Source organism: Phocoena sinus, chromosome 11, assembly GCF_008692025.1.
Source record: "Phocoena sinus isolate mPhoSin1 chromosome 11, mPhoSin1.pri, whole genome shotgun sequence".
NCBI classification, from domain to species: domain Eukaryota; kingdom Metazoa; phylum Chordata; class Mammalia; order Artiodactyla; family Phocoenidae; genus Phocoena; species Phocoena sinus.
Genome location: NC_045773.1, coordinates 65,174,904 through 65,195,785, shown reverse-complemented (window position 1 = coordinate 65,195,785; position 20,882 = coordinate 65,174,904). Strand labels below are relative to the sequence as shown.

The following is a 20,882-nucleotide window of genomic DNA, read 5'->3' as shown; positions in this document are numbered from 1 at the left end:
TGATACTACTGGCATCTCATCCCTCCTTGGTTCTGCAAAGACAGATACCTATTCTTCCTCTAATTTATGCCAATTTAAGTACTGAGGTAGGGAACTTCTTCCTCTAGGATTTTTTCTTCCTTTCTTCTCTTATAACCACCAGAGGTCCAGTTACTCTTTAAAATATATCATTGTGGTATTCTTCAAACTGGGCTGTGTGGTGTTTTGTGTGTCTTGTGGAATAGAGTGTCACAGTGGGGCCCCATGATTCAGTATCCTATGTTGAAGGTAGTCTGTATATTCTTAACTCAAAGCAATGTCCCTGTGTGACTTCCCTGGCTGTCCAGTGGTTAAGGCACCACACTGCCACTGCAGGGGGTGCGGGTTTGATCGCTGGTCGGGGAACTAGGATCCCTCATGCCACGCTGCGGCCAAAAAAAAAAGGAAAAAGCAATGCCCCTGAGGCTGTGGGGCAACAGGCACAGTTCTACATTGTTGGTGGGAGTATTCATTGGTATAAGCTCTATGTCGGGCAATTGGGCAGTTATCAATCAAAATTACAAATGTACACACCATCTGACCCAGCAACTTCATGTCTAGTCTACAGGTAGACGTACATGTGTGAAAAATGGAACACGTCCAAGGTTATTCATGGCATCCCTGCATGTAATAATAGCAAAAAAAATTCCAAACAGCATAAATGTCTATCAATATAGAACTTCCTTATTATGTAGACGTAAATATATGAGGATGGTTCCTTACATACTGACATGGAAGATCTCCAAAATATATTGAATAAAAATTCCAAGGTACAAAACAGTGCCTTTTGTATGCTGCCACTGCTATAAAAAAATCTATGGAAAGACAGTGAAGCAATTACTAACCAAGGTGGAAGGATAACTGAGTGATGGGCATAGCGATGGAAGGGTGACTTTTCACTGCACATCTTTCACACTTACAAAAAAAATTTTAAGCCCTGTGAATGTGTTACCTATGTAAAATAAATAAAAATATAAGAATAAAAGAATAAAGTCTAAAAGCAAGCTTTGCACTCCTTGTGTTGGCTAGAGGAATATCTATGATTCTCCCCTAACAAGGCATGGCTACTCCAGGGCTGACAGGATAGATTCCATGATGTACCAGTTTGTAGCAAAACCACATCTGAAAACTCAGCTTTCCAATTCATGGATGCCATTCTCACGTATCAGATGGAAACCTGATCAAGCTGAGCATGAAGCAACGGCAAATCTACACAGGAGCTGAGGACATACTGGCTCCCCAGCCTGGTATGTCCCCAGGCTGGTCAAGAGGGTGGGTCTGGTTGAAGTGGCAGATGAGCAGGGGCTGCTTTTCTCCCTCACTGCTTCTGTGGCTTTGGGACAGTACCTCCTAGATTGAAAGGATGATCTTCTCAGAGAGAACTTTGGTCTTAGGTACCCCTGCCACACCTTCTACATCTAAGGCTTGGGTCAGTTCTATAATCTCAAGGAGCTCCCAGTTCCTTAAGCTTATCTTAACTGCATGGGTCTCATGCTTTATCAGCTCTCCCAAAGCAGCAGGGACTTCCAACAAGTGAAAAGTTATGCAGTGAGAAACAGTACCAGGCTAACAAGTTACATCTGGGCTTCTCTGAGATGAACCATTACGGAAGGCAAGTGTTAACCGGGAAGCAGTAGAAGAAGTGCTCTGACTTCCAGCTGGTGTCAGTCTAATACACTGAAGCTTTGAAACATCCCAGATCTTTCTGAACTATAAGTGAGGAGCCCAAGTAGGCCCTGCACTTCGAGCAGCAAAACAGAGACATAGGATTTGTGAGACCCTCACACGGACACTCACATTTCCATACCTTGATTGATAGCTGCCAGGGCAAGAGGCATCTGAGGTTTTGTCAGTAGCTTAAGGCCACCAGTTAAAGATAATGGCTTCAGGGCTTCCCTGGTGGTGCAGTGGTTCCTGCCAATGCAGGGGACATGGGGTTCGAGCCCTGGTCCAGGAAGATCCCGCATGCCACGGAGCAACCAAGCCCATGCGCCACAACTACTGAGCCTGTGCTCTAGAGCCCGTGAGCCTCAACTACTGAAGCCCACGAGTCACAACTACTGAAGCCTGCACGCCTAGAGCCCATGCTCCGCAACGAGAAGCCACTGCAATGAGAAGCCCGCGCACCACAAGGAAGAGTAGCCCCAGCTCGCCACAACTAGAGAAAGCCCGTGCGTAGCAACGAAGACCCAACACAGCCAAAAATAATAAATAAATAAAATAAATTTATTTTTAAAAAAAGATAATGGCTTCAGCTGCACTTGGATTTGTAGCTCAGTTGTTCTTTTGGTTTTTTTTTTTATTACTCACCAGAACAAAATTTTCCCATTCTGTTAAGTGAAAGATGCTAGTTACATATACACTCTAATTTTGTGAGTGACCGGATCATTAAGATGGGCTATATCTCGTATTTTATAAATTAATTAATTAATTTTTGACCGCACTGCACGGCATACAGGATGTGGGATCTTAGTTCCCCGACCAGGGATTGAACCTGTGCCCCCTACAGTGGAAGTGCACAGTCCTAACCACTGGACCACCAGGGAATTCCCTATATCTTGTATTCTTGTTTAGCTGGTCAGAGACTCTCCTTAAAATATAAGCATCAACATCTAAATGACACAAGGATTAGACATCTGTGCTTCCAGATGCAGTGAAGGGATTACTCTGCCAGGTTTTTTTTTTTCCTTAAACTCAACTTTCTTGGAGTGAAAATCACACATCCTACTTTCTGTTAAACTGATGATAATTTAAGTTCCTGGAGAGCATGCATTTCAGCTTAATCAGCACCAAACAAAGAATGTGTCCACAGATACTAAATGAATAATACTACTAGGTCACATAACTAACTAAACTCTTTAGCTCAAATTTGAATCCTAAATCAGCCCTACTTATTGTGAATTAGATCTAATTGAGACCAGATTTGAAACCCTTCATCTAGGGACTTCCCTGGCGGTCCGGTGGCTAAGACTCTGTGCTTCTAATGCAGGGGGCGCAGGTTCGATCCCTGGTTGGGGAACTAAGATCACACCTGCTTCGTAGTGCGGCCAAAAAAAAGAAAGAAACCCTTCATCTGCTACAGAACTATAAGCTCCCTAAGAGAAGTTCCTGGCAGAGGAGTAAATGCTGAGTGCAAGAATGAAGGAGCGTGGGGGATTTCCCTGGTGGAGCAGTGGTTAAGACTCCACGCTCCCTATGCAGGTGGCCTGGGTTCGACCCCTGGTCAGGGAAGTAGGTCCCTCACGCATGCTGCAACTAAGAGTTCACCTGCCACAATTAAGGAGCCCACAAGCCGCAACTAAGGAGCCCGTGTGCTGCAACTAAGACTCAGCACAACCAAATAAATATTAAAAAGAACGAAGGAGGGAAGGAACTGAGTCCCACCATCCCAGCTCTTCCTCCAGCCCTAGCTAGGATGCCCACGTTTTCCTCACTTGGATTACCATCTTGCCTCATCTCCGACATCCACGTAGTTTTCTCCCAGACCCAGGTCAAGAACAAGCTTTCCCTGGCCAACACCACACCAGACCATCAGACTCCAGCCTACTCCCTCTATACTCAGCAGTGAAGCTACACCAGGAGGCTCGTCTGTAGTGTTCCACGAGGGCACAGATGCATCTCTCTGTCATCGGACCCTGAGTCCAGTGCCCAGAACATGGCAGGCACTAACTGGGTAATGCTTTAGCAAAGGAAGGGAGGCCTCTTACCACCAACGCCACTACACAGTGTAGAGCTCAGCAGTTTCCAACATCCTCTCAGATATACGTACAGTTATATTATCTCCCTTGCTCTATGCGCTACTTCATTGACTCTCACACAGGAGGAGCTGAGAAGACAACGCATTTCTAGTCTAAAGCTGCCATTTTGCAGATGAAGAAACAGGCCAGAGCTGCCAGAGGAGTCTGAAAGGATCACAGAGCTACCTGGTGGCAGAGCCGGGTCTCACACCTGAGCCTCTAGTGTTCTTCCCACCATACTCCTTTGTCTCTTGCCCAGTAATAGTGTTCTTTCAGTTCCCAGGAGGGCAGAAATTGACTAGCAAGTCTAACAGACTTGTATATCCAGCTGCTTATTTAACATCTTCACGTCCAAAAACATCTCAAACTTGACATATTCAAAAGTGAATTCCTTATCTCCCCTTCCTACAATGTATCCTTCTTCCAGGCTCCCCCATTTCAGTAAATGCGAACTCCATCCTTAAATTGCTCAGGCCAAAAATGAGGGAGCCATCCTCAACTTCTCTATTTCTTTTATATGCCACTTCCAATCCATCAGCAAATCCCGTTGGGTCCTCTTTCAAAACATATCCAGAATCCAACCACTTCTCACCCTTGCACTGCTTTACTTTGGGTACAAACTACCAACTTGTCTTGCCTGGACTATTGCAATAGTTTCCTAATCAGTTTCCTTCCTTCCACTCTTGCCACCTACAACTCATTCTCAACATAGCAGCCACAATGATCCTTTATGTCAGATCATGTCACTTGGGTGCCTAGGACCCTCCAATCGCTCCCATCTCACCCACAATTCACAAAAAATCCAGGGGCCTATAAGGCCTAATATGATCTACCACCAATCCACTCCCACCTCCACATCTCTTGCTATGTTTCTCCTCTCCACCCTACTGTAGCCATACTGACTGGTGTCCTCATGTTTCTTGAATATACGAGGCATACTCCTGCCTCAGGGTTTTTGCACTTGCTGTTCCCTCTGACTGGAATATAATTCCCTCAGATAAATGCTTGGCTCACCTCAACTTCTTTGGGTCTTTGCTCAAATGTTGCCTTTTCAATAAGACCTTCCTTGACCACCCTACTTAAAACTTAATATCCCGGTTCCTGGTACTCTTTATCTTCCTTCTCTGTTTAATTTTCCCAATATATATTTTACTTGTTTATGGTATGTTTCTGCCTCATCCCGACAGGTGAGCTCCTCAAGTCCTGGAACTTTGTTTTATTCACTGCTCTATCCCCAGGTATGAGAAAAGTACCTGGCCTCCAGCAGATATTCACCAAACATTAGTGGAATGACTGAATGAGTGAATGAATGAATGAACCTCCATACTTTTAGAATCTCCCAGCAATCTGAAGGGTTTAGGCCAGAAGGGGTAGACCCTAGTTGAGCTCTGATCTCTCCCTCACTTCCCCCACTGTCTCTTCCTCTTCTCAGACCCAGTCCAGCCCATTAACACAAGAAACCACACCTGGGCTGGGAAGCAGGGCAGGACCAAGGCCACAGGTGCTTGTTGCCAGGATGATACATTTCTGCAGTGTGCTAATTTTTGAATTTAGCATCATGATATCTCACAAACAGAAGAGGTCAAAAATAGGTTGGGACTAAATATACTACTTAACCAAGATAATAGTACTGACTCAGTAACAGCAGCTCGTTTGTTTTGATATATTTTGCAAGGAACAGTGCTAAATTTGCACTTGTTCACCTAGCTGTCCTCTTCTTTTTCCTCCAATTTTTTATTATGGATTTCAAACATACATAAAGGTAGAAGGAATAGTATAATGAACTCCACGAACCCATTACCCAACTTCAACAATTACCAACATTTTGCCAGTTTGATTTCTTCTCTTCTCTGATTGTCTCTGCAACCTCTGCTAAATATTTCATCTAGCTGTTTTCTTGAGAACTGGTCTACATATGACAGACCCTGGCCTTGTTACCACTGTATACTAGCCACTATGTCAACCAGTCTCTCTAGTCTAACCAGAAACACAGTAAAAAGAAGCACTTACACCCATTCCCCCACCCAAGCTATGACTAAAAAAGGAAGTGTCTAAATTCCAGAATGTTTAAGTCAAGGGACTTGCCCATTATCACGTTTGGAAGGATTTGGGGAGAAGGGTTGTTGTAGCTACAAAGTAGATATAGACACTAGCTGTTTTCACTTGTTTGTACCTGATGCAGAATTTCTGAATGAGTTCATTCAATCCAGTAAGTATTCACTGACTACCTGCTAAATATGGGGGACAGGATTAAGATAACAAAAGATAAAGAAAACCCAGGTTCTGTTCTCAAGGAAATCACAGTGGGGGTGGAGGGTGGGTGTTGGGTGAGAAGAGTACCCAAATAACTAAGATCCAAGGCAGAATATGTTCTATAGCCTAAGAGAGATTAAACAAATCTAAGGCGAAAGCTCCTTTTAAAGAAATCAACCCACAAAATTTGCAGACCCCAAGATTTATGCCTTCCTTAACTCTAAATCTGCCCTCTGCTGAATTTACTGCTATACAGCCAATAAGTATATTATTAGGAATTTGGGAATTCCCAATAATTCCCAAATTTGGGAATTTGGTGACCCACAGAATAGACTTTTGGAAGTGGATCTTTAATGTCACATTTTGCTACTCACCATCCAGTCCTCTGGTGGGAGGGGACTGGAAAGTCCTCCCAGGGCTTGGAAAACAATGGGGCTAACTGGTGTTGACACTCAAAGCATTCTACCCTGAGGGCATATACAGCAAGCAGCTTCATAAACCGGATAGAAGAGTGGAAGTGTGTCAAGAAGACTTGGCTACATTTATTCAGAAGGATTTCCAAGATCTCTCTTCTTGCTACCTAAAGGACTGTGATCTTGGTGATCTATTATCAGAGGTTCCCAGAGAAAAGTGTAGTTCTCTGGACAAAACCAGGGAAGTGTGGTTGGCCATGCTGTGTGTGAAGGAGAGAGTGGCAGGGAGAGTGGAAGAAGGGGCAGAGCTGGGATGGGAGAAAGGTTTACACCATAATCAATGCTACCAAGATTGGTGAGGTGAGGATGCAGGTGAGGATGAGGTGAGGTGAGGGAGAAAAATAAGAGTAGGGCAGGAAAAAGGCACTGTGAGAAGGGATAGGGCACAGGAAGGGGGATAAGGTAAAAGATGATTCTGGTTTGAAAAGATCACTGATGAAAATGAGAAAGTTGCTATGAGATCCCAGAATCTAAGAGGCAGGATCTCACAAGATATTGAAAAGGGTATGAAGAGGAGGGATCTTAGCATGGGAGGGTGTATAGATTTTGAAGGATGGGTTCACATTGGGATGGAAGGGGCTCATTTCACTGAAGCTGGGAGAAGCACTCACTAGATGAAGGGCTAATTTAGATGAAGGTTTTGAGTAACAGGATGTGGCTGAGGATGGTAGAAGGGAAGCAGCTGAACACTCATAAGAGATTTCCAATCTCTTATATATATGAATTCCTGGGGGTAAAGGATTTAACAGGATGAGAGGATTTGGGATAGAGTGCCACTGAGGTGGGAGACACCTTAGGGTAAGTTTAGGGTAAGTGGGAGCTCCAAGGACTCATAGGGTGAGAGGATATCTGGACAAAGGGTAAAGAGAGGTATTAAGGTGCAGGGGTCTCAGGACACGTGGGGTCAAAAGTCATGAACAGGGGCTTCCCTGGTGGCGCAGTGGTTGAGAGTCCGCCTGCCGATGCAGGGGACATGGGTTCGTGCCCCAGTCTGGGAGGATCCCACATGCCGCGGAGCGGCTGGGCCCGTGAGCCATGGCCGCTGGGCCTATGCGTCTGGAGCCTGTGCTCCGCAACGGGAGAGGTCGCAGCAGTGAGAGGCCCACGTACCGCAAAACAAACAAACAAAAAAAAGTCATGAACAATTGGTTGAGGAAGTGACCAAGCCATGGGGCAAAGGTTAAGAGAAACCTTAGAAGTGATGGGGAAAGTGTTGGTGTTGGGGCTGAGAGTGACCTGGAAAACTAGGTAGGTTTAGGGGCAAGAGAAGCAATGGATCAAATGAGTTTTGAAGACTGTGGGTTCAAATCCCAGCTCTGCTACTCATCTGGGTGAGTTTCAGGTTCTTCATTTGTTTAAAACCAAACCAAAACAGGGCTTCCCTGGTGGCGCAGTGGTTGGGAGTCCGCCTGCCGATGCGGGGGACACGGGTTCGTGCCCCGGTCTGGGAGGATCCCGCATGCTGCGGAGCGGGTGGGCCTGCGCGTCCGGAGCCTGTGCCCCGCAGCGGGAGAGGCCACAGCAGTGAGAACCCTGCGTACCGCCAAAAAAACAAAACAAAAAAAAAACAAACAAAACAAAACAAAATATGGGAAATAGTAGTAGATATATTGGGGTTGTGAGGGGAAACAGTTTACACATACAAAGCTTGGTGCACAGTAGGTGCTCAGCCGTAAGTGCCAATCATTATTAAGGAGATAGCAGGGTAAAAACCCAGAGAAGTGAGGAGGCCACAGCAGAGATAAGAGGACAGTGATTCCAAGAGCTCGGGGGGTACCAAGATAATGCAAAGTGTGGCCCCTGTGTTCATTATCTGTTGACTCCCTAGCACCCAGGACAGAGTAAGACCCATAAGAGCTTCTCGACTTATACTTAAGGGCTCCCATGGGCTAGGCCTGGACCAAATGCTTTGAATGCATTACCTCAAGCACTACTATTATCCTACCCTAGGAGAAGTGAAGACTGAGGCTAGATGGTGTGCCTGAGGTGCCATACTTTACAGGCCAGAGTCAAACTAGAACCCAGATCTCTTACCACATCAACACCCCAAGCTGAAGCACTCTTATCCTGCTTTGCAAACATGTTAACTGATGAGGCCTGATCAAGGGAAATGGGTATGGACTATTAAGAGTGTAGGGGGGTTGCAGGAGTGAGGGAATAAGGTTCAAGAAGCAAGTGGACCCTGGGCTGAGATTACAACAGTAAACTTCTAGTTAGGAGTACAGAGTACAAAAATGATTGCAAACAAATATCATCTTGACTGAGAATTGCAGAACGTCACAGCTGGAAGGAAACTCTGAGATCATTTAACCCAACCTTATCATAATACAGATGAGAAACTGAGGTCCAGAGCGAGGAAAGGACTCCTTCCAGGTTCCCAAAGCACAACGGTGGCAGAGCTAGGACTTGAATCTGGGACCACACACTCAATCCAGATTCTCTGATGACTCCAACTATATCTACTTCATATTCATTTCTATATCTTCCTGAGCACCAGCTCGGTGCTAGGGCACTTGTAAGTCATGTGCTGATTAACACTGGGGGGCTGGAGTGCAGAGAGGGATGTCCGTGGAGGTGATTTTAGGATGAAGGGGGCACATGGAATGAGGATCATGAAGTTACAGGGCAAAGAAGGGATTATCAGATACTGAGGGTTATGTAGAAGATAACTGGGTGGGAAACTATTTTAGTAGGTATGGCTTAGGAGTTACCAGGAAAGGTTTGGGGGGAGTCACCAAGTTTGTGGGGGAACACGGGGTAGAAGTGGAGGGGGTTACCAGACCAGTGGGGTCACTGACGTTTTGGGGGATGTAGGGATCTCGGGTCATGAGTCACTGGTTTAGAGCTGAGGGTGGTGGGTCCCTGGGCAGTGCTGGGCAAATTCCTGGGTTGGCAGAGTCAATGAATAAGAAGTGAGGATTACCTGGTGAGGTCTTAGGGTCAGTGGGTAGGGTGTGGGGGTCACAGAGGTTGAGGCGGGCGCAGTCACGGGGTGGGGTTTGGAAATCATGGGGGAGGAGTCACAGGACGGAATGGAGGGGCAGGGATGGGGGCCAGAACCCGGGGTGGGGGAGGATCAGGCCGCCGTCCAGCCTCCCGGCCACCGGGCTAGGGCCGGAGGAGGGTGGGCACACCGGGCTCGGGACCTTCCCGGGGCCCTGCGCCCGCCCGGCCTCCCACCTGGGCACGGTGGACCCACTCCCCGCAGCCACCAACCTGACAGCCCCCGAGGGCGACTCCGCCGACAGACCGCCATGCAACGGGCCCCGCCACCAGCGCCGGCCCCGCAACCCGCCTGCGCCATAGCCCGCCCGCCCGCGCGCAGCTTGCCTCGCGCCATATCCAGGTTCCAGGGCCGCCGCACTTTCCTCTCTTCTCTGCGCGCCTCTACCGGGCCCCGGAACCCGTATAGAAAATACAGGGAACGCTCCACCCCGCACCCCCAGTCGCCGCGGCCGCCGTCCTACTTATCCCGGTTCCCGGGCCGCTGGAGCCCGGGCAGCCGGGCTCTGAACGGTGCCGGTGAGAGCCCCGCCCCGCCCCGCCCCGCCCCGCCCCCCGGCCGGGGTGACGCGCAGCCCGCGAGGCCGAGCGCCCGGGGAGGGCGTGATGACGTCACGACGCCCCGGTCAGGGACTGGGCGCGGCTCGCGAGCCGGGTCGTCTCTATAGCAATGAGGAGCCGCCACCTGTCCTTCCGAGGGATTCGGTCCACCTGAGGCGGGAGGCGGGAGGAGCCCGTCGGCCGCCTGCGGGTGAGAAGGTGCGCTTTTGGATGGGGGGAGGACCGGAGGGGCAGATTGTGAGGGAGGCCGTTCTCGCGGCTGCCACTCTCCGCACCGGGTCACGGACCCTCTCCTCGCGGCTCAGAGCCCCCTGCGCCTCACGGTTCCAAGGCGCTTTACTGTGCGCAGTCCGCTGGCAGTGCCTACGATCTATGAGCCACGCGGGTATTACTAGCTCCTTATTGAAAAAGACGACGTCGAGGAGCCGTGAGGGACTGGCCTCTTTAGGGAAGGCGTCCTGAGGGTGCTCTTCGGTTCTCTCATTCCCCCGCCAGCCCCACCCTTAGCCTCAAAACCAGCTGCTCCCCCATGTAGGCTCCTTTCGGGGTGAACAAAGCCAAGCCCTTTTACAGTTTCCCCCTCTCACTAGGGAGGGGCTGTGCTTGGGGAATTTTCAGACACCTAGGGGAAAAGTAAAAGAGAGTGAGCTTTTGGTAAAAAATTAAAAATAGAGACGTTAGATGAGGAACTGGTAAACGTTGCCTCTTAGGAGAGGAATTGGGGTGACTGGAGGAATGAGGTGAGAAACTTTTCTCCCTCTCTGCCCTTTTAGACTTTAAGTCCTTTCTTTTGTCTCCTCTCTCCCCACCCCCCAAAATTAACTAAAAAAAATTTTTAAAGGAAGTATGCCAATAAACTGGAAACATTTACAAAGTACTGTGTTTGGGGCCCATGGTAGCTAGAGATGCCATTGGTGGTTCCTTTCCTCCCTTGTCTAAAGAGCTTAACCACAAAGCCTCCATTTCAATTTTAGACATTCTCTGTTCCGCGTCTTACTGCTTTTGGCACAATTCCAGAGGTGGGACTGGGGCTCCAATTCTCATCAGGTTCTCAGTTTAGGGGGTCAGTAAGTGACAATTGTTGGCCCATTCTTTTTCTCTTTTTTTTGGCCGCGCTGCAGGGCATGGGGGATCCTAGTTCCCTGACCAGGGATCGAACCTGCGCCCCCTGCAATGGAAGTGCAGAGTCTTAGGCACTTGACCTCCAGGGAAGTTCCGATGGCCCATTCTTATGGTTATATATATTATAATTAATCCTTTCTACATCTCCAGGTATAGAAATAAACAGCCTGACCTTTAAGGTGCCCTCTTTCTGTTCCTTTTTGGTGGAAGCTTGGCAAGTTATTTTACCTAGATACAAAGAGAGAACATAGTAGCTTGTCCTGTAGCATAAACTTCTGGTTAGACATAGAGCAGGGGCTAGAACTCAGGTTGTCCTAGTTTGTCCCCCCGCCCCCCCCCCCCCCGCACCACCTTTTTCCATAATAAAAAATACATTTGTCCTTTCTCACATTCCTTGCAGATCCTAATTTGATTGGCTAATCACCTCTCCCATTACACAACAAAAACTGGGAAACTAGTGTCTGAATTTGAAGTATTAAGATTCTGATGATGGGTAATTTCAGGTACTCAGGAAAACTGGGGAGGAAGATACTTTGGAGTGGAGGATTGAAGATCATTTCTAGTAACTTCTGTTCTGCCTTTGAACCCCATCCCCACAATATACCATATAGGCTGGTGGTCTTCAGACATTTTAAAAAATGGATTCCATATAAGAATTTTAAAGTACTGTGTACCCCCTTGTTCATTTCTAAGTTGATACCTAAATTTTCCATCATAAATTTAAATACTTGTAGAAGATATAATTTCTGACTTACTGCAAATGTTGACGTTTTAAACTAAAACCATTACATCATTCTTAATTGTATCTAGTGGACTCCAAATACCCTAAATATTTGATGTCTGCCAACATCCATTTAAAAATATATGAACAAGAAATTTTAGATGGTTCCCTTTCTTACTGAATTCCTAATTCCATTCACTGCCCCTATAGAACTTTATCCTAATTAGTATATTTGTATGCTTTAAAGTCTTTTACTGATCACTATCACCTTCTTTGCAACAAAATCGAGTATATATTTAAGCTTATTGCTTGTGACCATAGGCTTTGTTGAAAATTTTCTTATGAATCAAATTGTCATTACGGTTATCACTAGTACAACGATTTATTAAGCAACATCACTATATTACACATTTTTATAACTTGTGAAACCTAAAAAGTACAATTTTATTGAAAACGCATCTCAATGAGAAATAGGGTGTTTCTCCTCAATTAGTTCAGGTATTCACAGACTAATATTACCTAATGGTGGAAGGAGATAAGGTACCACACCAATTCTCTACCTGTTTTTTATTTTTATAGACATAAGCGTTGAGAAACGTTGTTTACATAGTAATTGGGAAAGGAAGAAATCTGTTAAAACGATATCCCTCAAGTCTTTGAACTACTTCTAAATTACATGCCAACAATCGCAAAGTGTCCTATTACCAAATACTGTTATCAAGTACTATCAAATAGAGTTCTCCTTTACTTTATTAAAAGCAAAGAATTGGAAACCACTGATCTTGCAGAAGGATTTGTTAGTCATTTGAGTATGTTTCAGTCTTATGAAAATAATTATTAAATTATCTGTCACCTTTTCACTCAGAGGCACCTAGTTAATCAGATAACTGATTTTCGTACTTCTTTGCCAACACAATTTTTTAAATAAAATTCTTTCATCATTACATGTTTTCAGTATCTTTCTGTTAAAATATTGACATGCAGATTCACTTCCATATGGAAGACACCTGCCATTTGTGGAATTAGCAAAGCCAGTCTTCATTTCACATCAGACTTACTTTCTGTCAGGAAAAAGTCTGACTTTATTCTTCAATTTAAATAAGTACACTAAGGGACTTCCCTGATGGTGCAGTGGTTAAGAATCTGCCTGCCAGTGCAGGGGACACAGGTTCAAGTCCTGGTCCGGGAAGATCTCACATGCCACAGAGCAACTAAGCCCGCCCGCCACAACTACTGAGCCTGCGCGCCTAGAGTCTGTGCTCGGCAACAAGAGAAACCACCGCAATGAGAAGTCCGTGCACCGCAATGAAGAGTAGCCCCCACTCGCAGCATCTAGAAAAAGCCCACGTGCAGCAACGAAATGAAGAGTAGCCCCCACTCGCCGCAGCTAGAGGAAGCCCACGTGCAGCAACGAAGACCCAACGCAGCCAAAAATAACTAAATAAAATTATTTTAAAAAATAAATATATTAATATTCACTTTTAAAGAATATTATAAAATCACTGGGAAATAAATGATTAACTGTAGCTTATAAAATAGATTACTAAAGTCAGTCATGATTAAAATTATGTAGATCTAATATTAATATTATAAATATTGTAAAAACAAGATGGTACTATTTCTCATTGTATAATTTGGAATAATGCCATATAATGTATAGCTGAATACATTAATTTATTAAGTGAAAAGTAGGGTAGAAGGCATGTTAGTCCCTTGGCAAATACCGGTTTCTGCTTGTGTTGAACTCATGTTTGGCTTTTGGGAACAGCTAAATAACAATTGTGTAACAAAAAAAGAGAACTCCAATAATTTTCTTAGACTTCATGATCAAACTTTTTCTTATGTATTTAATAAAAAAGAAAGTTTTTTTGTTAGGAAATAATGGTTTGAGCAGCTAACAATTTCATTTTTTGCTAGCAGGAGGTAGAAAATAGGAAACGTTTTATAAGATGAAACAAGAAGATTGATTGTAATGGGAATATTTTGTTATGAAGGGAAAAAACGACCCCTTCCTTCTACTCCCCAGGTTTTTACACCCTAGGCCATGCATCAGGATTCAATGTAGGTGAGGGATATGCCTTTCTTTTGTAAAGTAGGACAAGGATTATGGTGATAGAGGAGGTAGAATGGAGAGTGCATGAATATGCTGGCTGGCTCTCAAACAGATGAGTTTTAGGGAAGAATTCTTATGGAAGTTGAGGATCTGGAAATGTATTCCCTTAAAACTCTCCTCAGGGCTTCCCTGGTGGTGCAGTGGTTAAGAATCCGCCTGCCAATGCAGGGGACACGGGTTCAAGCCGTGGTCTGGGAAGATCCCCCATGCTGCAGAGCACCTAAGCCCCTGTGCCACAACTATTGAGCCTGCGTTCTAGAGCCCGTGAGCCACAGCTACTGAGCCCATGTGCCACAACTACTGAAGCCTGCGCGCCTAGAGCCCGTGCTCCACAACAAGAGAAGCCACCGCAATGAGAAGCCCGCGCACTGCAATGAAGAGTAGCCCCCGCTCGCCGCAACTAGAGAAAGCCTGTGCGCAACAATGAAGACCCAATGCAGCCAAAAATAAATAAATAAAATAAAATTTTTTTAAAACTTAAAAAAAAACAACTCTCCTCAGATTGATTTCCCTGCACAGGTACCCCCCTTGGAAAGTCTTCACATACCTTTAGGAAGAATTCCTTGGAAAGTCTTCATGTACCTCACTTTAAAGACTGCTTGATATAGACAGACCCATACTCCACTAGCCCTGACTCTACATTATTCTGGGACATAATTGCAAGTGTCCTAGAAAGAAGGAGGAAGACTTGGTGTTTTTGGAATAGAAGAGGGTTAGGAGAGAAGTCAGAGAAGATGGCCCCAAGTTGGTATAGTCACTCACCATGGTCCTGGATATGGTCCTCAGCTTTGCAGTTTTAGAAATGTGATTTTTGTCAGTCCACACAAAGGTGTTCATATTTTGTCACACTGAATCAAACTCACAGGAAGTTAATGTATGAAATAGAATGCCAGTGAATTAATTTATACTCATAATCACCAAGTTGACTGGATTCCCTCTCCTGCTGGGAAATCTATGTAGAAAGGTCAGTTGTAATCAGTCTCACATGAGGAGTGCGGATCTTGAGCATGGCTACTGCTATCAAGCTGTGATGGCCTGATGCGCGATGCCTGGCACGTAACAGGAGCTCAGCAATTGTGGAATAGAATGCACCTGTCTCCTTTATAGATGCTGATGGGGAAGTTCAGGATTCTGGTAGGCCAACCCAACATATGTTTTGATCAGGTAGATTTTTCCTTGTTCCACTTAAAGGGCTATATCATGTAGCTATTAAATCCAATAAAATGTCACGTCAGGGAATTATGTAATTACAACAATTAAGTTTTATCTATCATCTCTGAGCCTAGAAATGGCTACTGTTCATTTATAAGGGGTTAGAGGTTGCATTCCCGAGACCTGTACAGTAATGGTGGTAGTGGCTGAATGATCTCCATTTCAGAATTCTGTTTGGTGGCCAAGAAGGTACTGCATAAAAAGAACAACGTTGGTGAATCTCAGTGCTGGTACTTTGCTAGAGATGGGACATCTTTACTAGGGAAGTATCTTAACCACCTGTGGCCTGGCTAGATTTTGGGGACTGTACTATGATAAGCAACAATACCCCAAATTTCCCCCACTCGGGATAATTCTTGATACTGCTTTTTAAAACAGACAAGCCTTTTCAAATTCTAAAATCATTAGGAATAAGATGGATAAATGAAAAATTGGGGTAAGTCCTATCTGGAAGCAAGAAGACACTGTCTCCTCAGAGCTTTTTTCCAGCTCTAGGGTAAGCCATTGAGAGAGGAAAAGATGCCAGGCTGAGAAGTTTCATTTAGTATTTTAATAATAATAATAAAAAAAGACAATACAAAATCCAAACATTTCTTTTTACAAGTTCAGATACATTTTTTCCCCCAAGTGCAAAATACTCTATGAACTGCATCATTTATTGTTGTGTAGGAGATGCTTACTATATCGGCAGCGGTGGAAGGTAGATATAAATACAATATTTTGAGATTTCTTTTGCATTAAAAAAAAAGAGCCTCCCACGTGGTAATGGTTATTCTCTGAAACTTAAGTTCGACTCACACAGAAGAATAAAGTTTTTGGTTTGTCCAAACTGTTACAATCTGTGTTGTCTAGATAAGCTGATAAAAGAACTGGGGGTTATATTCCCTCTTATCATATATTTTTGTAGAGGGCTCCTAGTCCAAGTAATGGCCCAAGGACAGAGTGTGCTACCTTTGAGACAAGTCAAATTTAAAGGTATCCTTGTGTTGTTGGCTTCCACTTTTCTCTTACAGTGCTTAGGAGAGAAGCCAAGCAGGTTAACATTATTTTCTGCTTGTGGTCAGTTATACTTTGTCTCCCTTCCTCTAGTTTGAGCCTGTTATATTGAGGTTAAGCAGCAAATACAGAAGTCTGAACGCTCTATAATATTTTCTAACATTTGAGATATGGCCCCCTAATCTCCAGAGTCACCTCAAACATGCATATGGAGAAAACTTCTTGGATATGAAAACTTTCATTAGGGCTAAAGACCAGGACCGTACTACTGAACTTTCAGCAATAAATCTGAGCCTCCACCACCTCAAATTAATCCAATCCTGGCAGAGTCTGAGCAGTCACTGCTCAATGTCAACCTCTGGGAATTTGTAGGCCTGGGGCAGGGCAGTTCAAGTCCAGGCTCTGGTCAGTTTTGTCCTGACTTTGTTCTCTAAGGTTTAGGGAATGGGCCTGGCCCAATAATACAGAAAGACAGAGGCAGAGAAGTAAAAAGAGATTGCCACGTTGCTGAAGACATAAGTGCCTTTCTGATATGCATCACTTGGCGCTTGCAGCCCTTGCAGGAATGGCTTACCATTCCCAGACTCAGATCAGGGCAGGTTTTGTACTAAGAAAAATGAGGCCTCGCAGTACTGCGGCCCTACGAATACCTCATCCTGCAGAGAGGCCTCTTGGCTAGTTCATGAAGGGTTCCCTACAGTGGTAAAAGCCTCTTTTTCTGTCTGACCTGTAAAGGCCTAGAGAGTCCCTGAATGTTGACTCCTCAATCCACTAACCCTTAGTTTGATGCCCCTGGGCCAGCTTCCTCTGCAGGTTTAGGAGCAGCTTTGCCTGGGTTCTTAACTCCCAACTTGGACGACCTAAATTAAACTTGGTGGACATTAGCAGGTCTTCACCTGCTCTCCAAGATCTGTCTTGACATTAGTTAAGAAGCTTGGTGGTCTCTACTTTCCATACTCTGGAAATAATGTGCAAGCCCCAGAAATCATGGAATTAATGGTTAGAGGAAGTGTGTTTAATGTGTGTGTATGAGGGTGACAGGAAAGGAATGGAGAGCAAGAAGTCAGACCCTGAAGGCATGAACTGGGAAGCGCTCTGACTGTTTGGCTTTCTGAGAGATATGCAAAATGGTAGGGAGAGAGGAATCAGAAAGTTATCCTAGCTTCTGGTGGAGAATGAGAATGGTCAAAGTTGATTAAAGCAGTTTGCATGGCATCTCCTGGGAAGTGTGGATACTTCTATTAAATGACCATTCCCCTGCTTGGAAGCAGCTGTTTTGTATCTCTACAGCAGAGCCTTCTTTGACCCAGAGAGACAAAGGCAGCCAGACACTCTATCCCCAAGGGCCATGGTGTTGGCTAATGGATGTCAGGGGATCTAGTTGTGACATTGGTTACCTACTGCCTAAGGCTGTTTCAGTTGGTGAATGCTACTGATTGGGGGGGTGTCCGGCTCCTTTATTTAGTGTTGAGCCTCCTTGGGGAGCAATAGCCTGAGGCAGTCATTAGAAGTGAGCCCTAGGAGTCAACCGTTATCCTTTGATTGAATAGGGCTACAGCTTTGGGGGAACTAGAAGGAGCAAATGGAAAATAATTTTATAGACAGCAGTGGATTGAAGGTGGAGTATGTGCAGGATCTGGACTTGGGCATGGACTTGATTCTTCTTCCTTTTGAAAAGCAGTAGTTGAGGAAGCTAGGCTTGAAGTCAGCTCCAAGAGGAAATGGCAAACAGGGGTAGGCAGAATGGCCAACGTCAGGCAAACAACTCCATGCCTGGATAACTGTCCTATTCTTGGCTCCCACAGCCTTGTCTCTGGCCTCAGGGCCCTGAGTCGGCCTATCCCCAGGGGGTTTGTCCTGGTCTTCTTCCATGTGCACATCAGGGGAAAGCTGGATGAAAGCAGGGAAACGATGGAGGTTTTCCCTACTTGGGGTGGAGAATCACTAGCCAATTCCATCGGCCTCTACAGTCTTGAGGTCCATGCTGAATTCATGGAGGCACAGGGATGGTGGGATTGGTTTAGCAAACACAGGTCCCTCTTCTTCCCGCTCCATCAAGTCCCCAGAATTACATATCCTACATATCAGGTGCCTCTGCTGGGGGAGTAGAGACAGATCAGATGCTCCAGCGCTCAAGGCTCATGAGATTCAAAACCTTTTTCTTCCACTCCAAACATACACTCTTCTCTCTTAGGCAGCTATAAATAGGGTTGTTCTAATAGAGGAAAAAGAAACAAAAACAAAAAACAAAACCAGAAAACAAAAACCCCTCCCTCTAGTCAACACAGAAAGACTCAAAACGATTGCACTTATTAGATGTGGACAGGATGGCAGAAGGCTCGCCAAGTGCACACATTCCTCTTGCTGCCCACGGCCTGGGGCCAGAGGTAGGTGGCTCTGGGCTGGCTGCAGAGCGGGGTCCTCTTTGGTGGGGACCACAAGCCATCTGGGACTACAAGGGAAGACAACTCTGGGGGCAAGGCCCAAGCTGGCTTTTGGTCAGCAGCCATGTTTCTTTAAGGACAATACTTAGCAAGGGGAGTAGGGCTCCCCCAGGGAGCACTCAGGTGGGAGTGAGGGAATGGCTGGGCCAGGGAAGACAAGTAAGAAAAGGGATTAGTGTTTGAGGCTGGCTTCCAATTGTTCTGTAGTCTAGTCCTTTAGAGGACACATTTTCTTTTTTTTTCCGTTTTCTTTTTTTGCCGATGCTTTAAAACCTGGTTTCTGTCCTGCAGAGATAAAGTCTTTCTCTTGGGGAGCAGCAGCCGCCTATTCAACGTGGTAATTCCTGCTGCTCTTCCTCATTCAGCTGGTGTCCACCAGCCAGTGGTGTGGGCCTTTTGTAAGCCCTCATGAATTGGACCCCAGGCAGTTGTGAGCGAAGAAGGAGAGGAGCTGTGTAGACAGGAAAGCTGGCTGTGTGGGCAGTCCAGGGCTCAAACCACGTGTCCCAGAGGACGAGTGCTGGCATTAAGCCTGTAAGTCAAAGGCTTCTTTGGCAGAACCCTGGGCTGTTAGAATATTCCTGGGGGGCACAGCCAGGGCACATTTTGGCTCCTGTCTAGCAAGGCACAACCTATAACGGCAGAAGCCCCTCTTCCCCCTCCCCATTCCCCACTAGACCCGCTTCCTTCGTGGGCCTCTAGCACCCTTCCAAGCTGATGGGGTCAGGGGTGTGAGCTGGTAAAATGGGCAGTGTGGCTGGGGAGGGGAGCAGGATACTGTTCCTTCACCCCTCGGGAGAATAGAGCCAGCACTGAATGGCTTTTCCAGGGAGCATATAGGAAATGAGTAAAGAGAAAGAGCGAGGCAGAAAGAGACAAGGAAAGGAAGCTAGAGGAATGGAAAGGGAGAGTGCTTGGTCTATATGGAGATTTTTTTTTCTCCAAAAAGAGAGATCGGAGAGAGTCCCTCATCTGAGGGTGGGGGCTGCCGGCTCTGAGGGCTAAAGAGTCTGGGGGCTTCAAAACCTGGGTCTTGGGCCTAGCGGCACTATTTATAGGGCCTCAGGAAGCTGGAAACTTTGGAGCGGAGCAGCTTGATGAAGGATTTGGGCAGCATCTCCTTGTGCTTCTCTGTGTACTTGAAGTAGTTCTGCGGGTGGGCCAGCACCTCGAAGAAGGCCTTAATGAGCTTCTTGTCCTGCAGAGGATGGCAGGTAGCAATGTCAGCATCAGTGTCAGTGGCGGGAGAGAGGACCACCAGCCTCCACTCAGCAGCAGCCCCTCTTGATGTCTAATAGGCATATCCAGAAGTGAACTCTGGATTCCCATCCCCCCATCTGTTGCTCCTTTGGAATTCTACAACTCAGTCAGTGGCAGCTCCATCCTTCCATCGCTCAGTCCCAGTCCTTGGAGCCATCCTTGACCCCTCCCTCTTGCTCACAACCACAGCAAATCCTGTTGATTCTACCTTTAAAATATATCCAGGGTCAGACCACTTCTCACTGTCTCCAGAGCTACCACCCTGTCCAAGCCACCATCATCTCTCACTTGGCAATGGCCTCCTGACTGGTCTCCATGCTTCTACCTACCCTTGTCCTTCTACAGACTGTTCTCCCCCACAGCAGCCAGAATGACTTTTTTGGTTTTTAATTAGATCACGTCCTTCTTCTTTTCTAAACACTTCTCTGGTTTGTTTGTTTTATCTTTTATATCTTTATTGGAGTATATAATTGCTTTACAATGCTGTGTTAGTTTCTGCTGTACAACAAAATGAATCAGCTATATGTATACATATATCCCCATATCCCCTCCCTCTTGAGTCTGGTTTCTTTTATCACTCAGTAAAGCTGAATCCCTTTCATGGCCCATAGGCTGAATGTGATCTGTGCCCTGCTGTCTCTCCTCTATCCCCGTCTTGACTCTTCCTTACTCTGCTGAGCTGCACTGGCCTCAAGGTTCTTGAACATGCCACACGGCTCCCATGCTCCTGAGCTTGGAATGCTCCTCTCCTGATCTTCTAATGGGTAGCCTTTCACCTCCTTCAGGTCTCTTCTCCTCAGAGGCCTTCCCTGATCACCCTGTCTGAAACAGCAACATGATGTGTGGAGAGCCTACTGGGTGCCAAGCACTGTGCATTAGGACTCAGCTCTTCTGGCTTCTAGGCTAGTGTTCTTTCCATTGCATCAGCAGATTTTTAAAACAAGGGGTGGAGCTTCCAGCCTCTCATCT

The 20,882-nt window shown here is 45.9% G+C and overlaps 2 protein-coding genes across 15 annotated transcripts in view; both read right to left on the bottom strand.

Annotated features, from left to right (window-relative positions):
* The window catches only part of ZNF76 (zinc finger protein 76), a 32,161-nt gene extending 22,142 nt beyond the window's left edge, over window positions 1–10,019 (bottom strand). For 4 of the 6 annotated variants that reach the window (XR_004352202.1, XM_032648692.1, XM_032648696.1 and 1 more), the window contains exon 1: window positions 9,698–10,007. The gene's annotated coding sequence lies outside the window, so the exon portion shown is untranslated. Of the gene's footprint in view, window positions 1–9,697 lie in introns of all 6 variants that reach the window. The other 2 variants (XM_032648693.1, XM_032648697.1) reach the window with 2 other exon arrangements.
* Window positions 10,020–15,744: 5,725 nt separating this feature from the next.
* The window catches only part of SCUBE3 (signal peptide, CUB domain and EGF like domain containing 3), a 38,251-nt gene continuing 33,113 nt past the window's right edge, over window positions 15,745–20,882 (bottom strand). For all 9 annotated transcript variants that reach the window (XM_032649533.1, XM_032649537.1, XM_032649539.1 and 6 more), the window contains one exon: window positions 15,745–19,851. In XM_032649533.1, coding sequence (XP_032505424.1) covers window positions 19,702–19,851 — 150 coding nt within the window. In that variant the 3' untranslated portion in view covers window positions 15,745–19,701. The remainder of the gene's footprint in view (window positions 19,852–20,882) is intronic.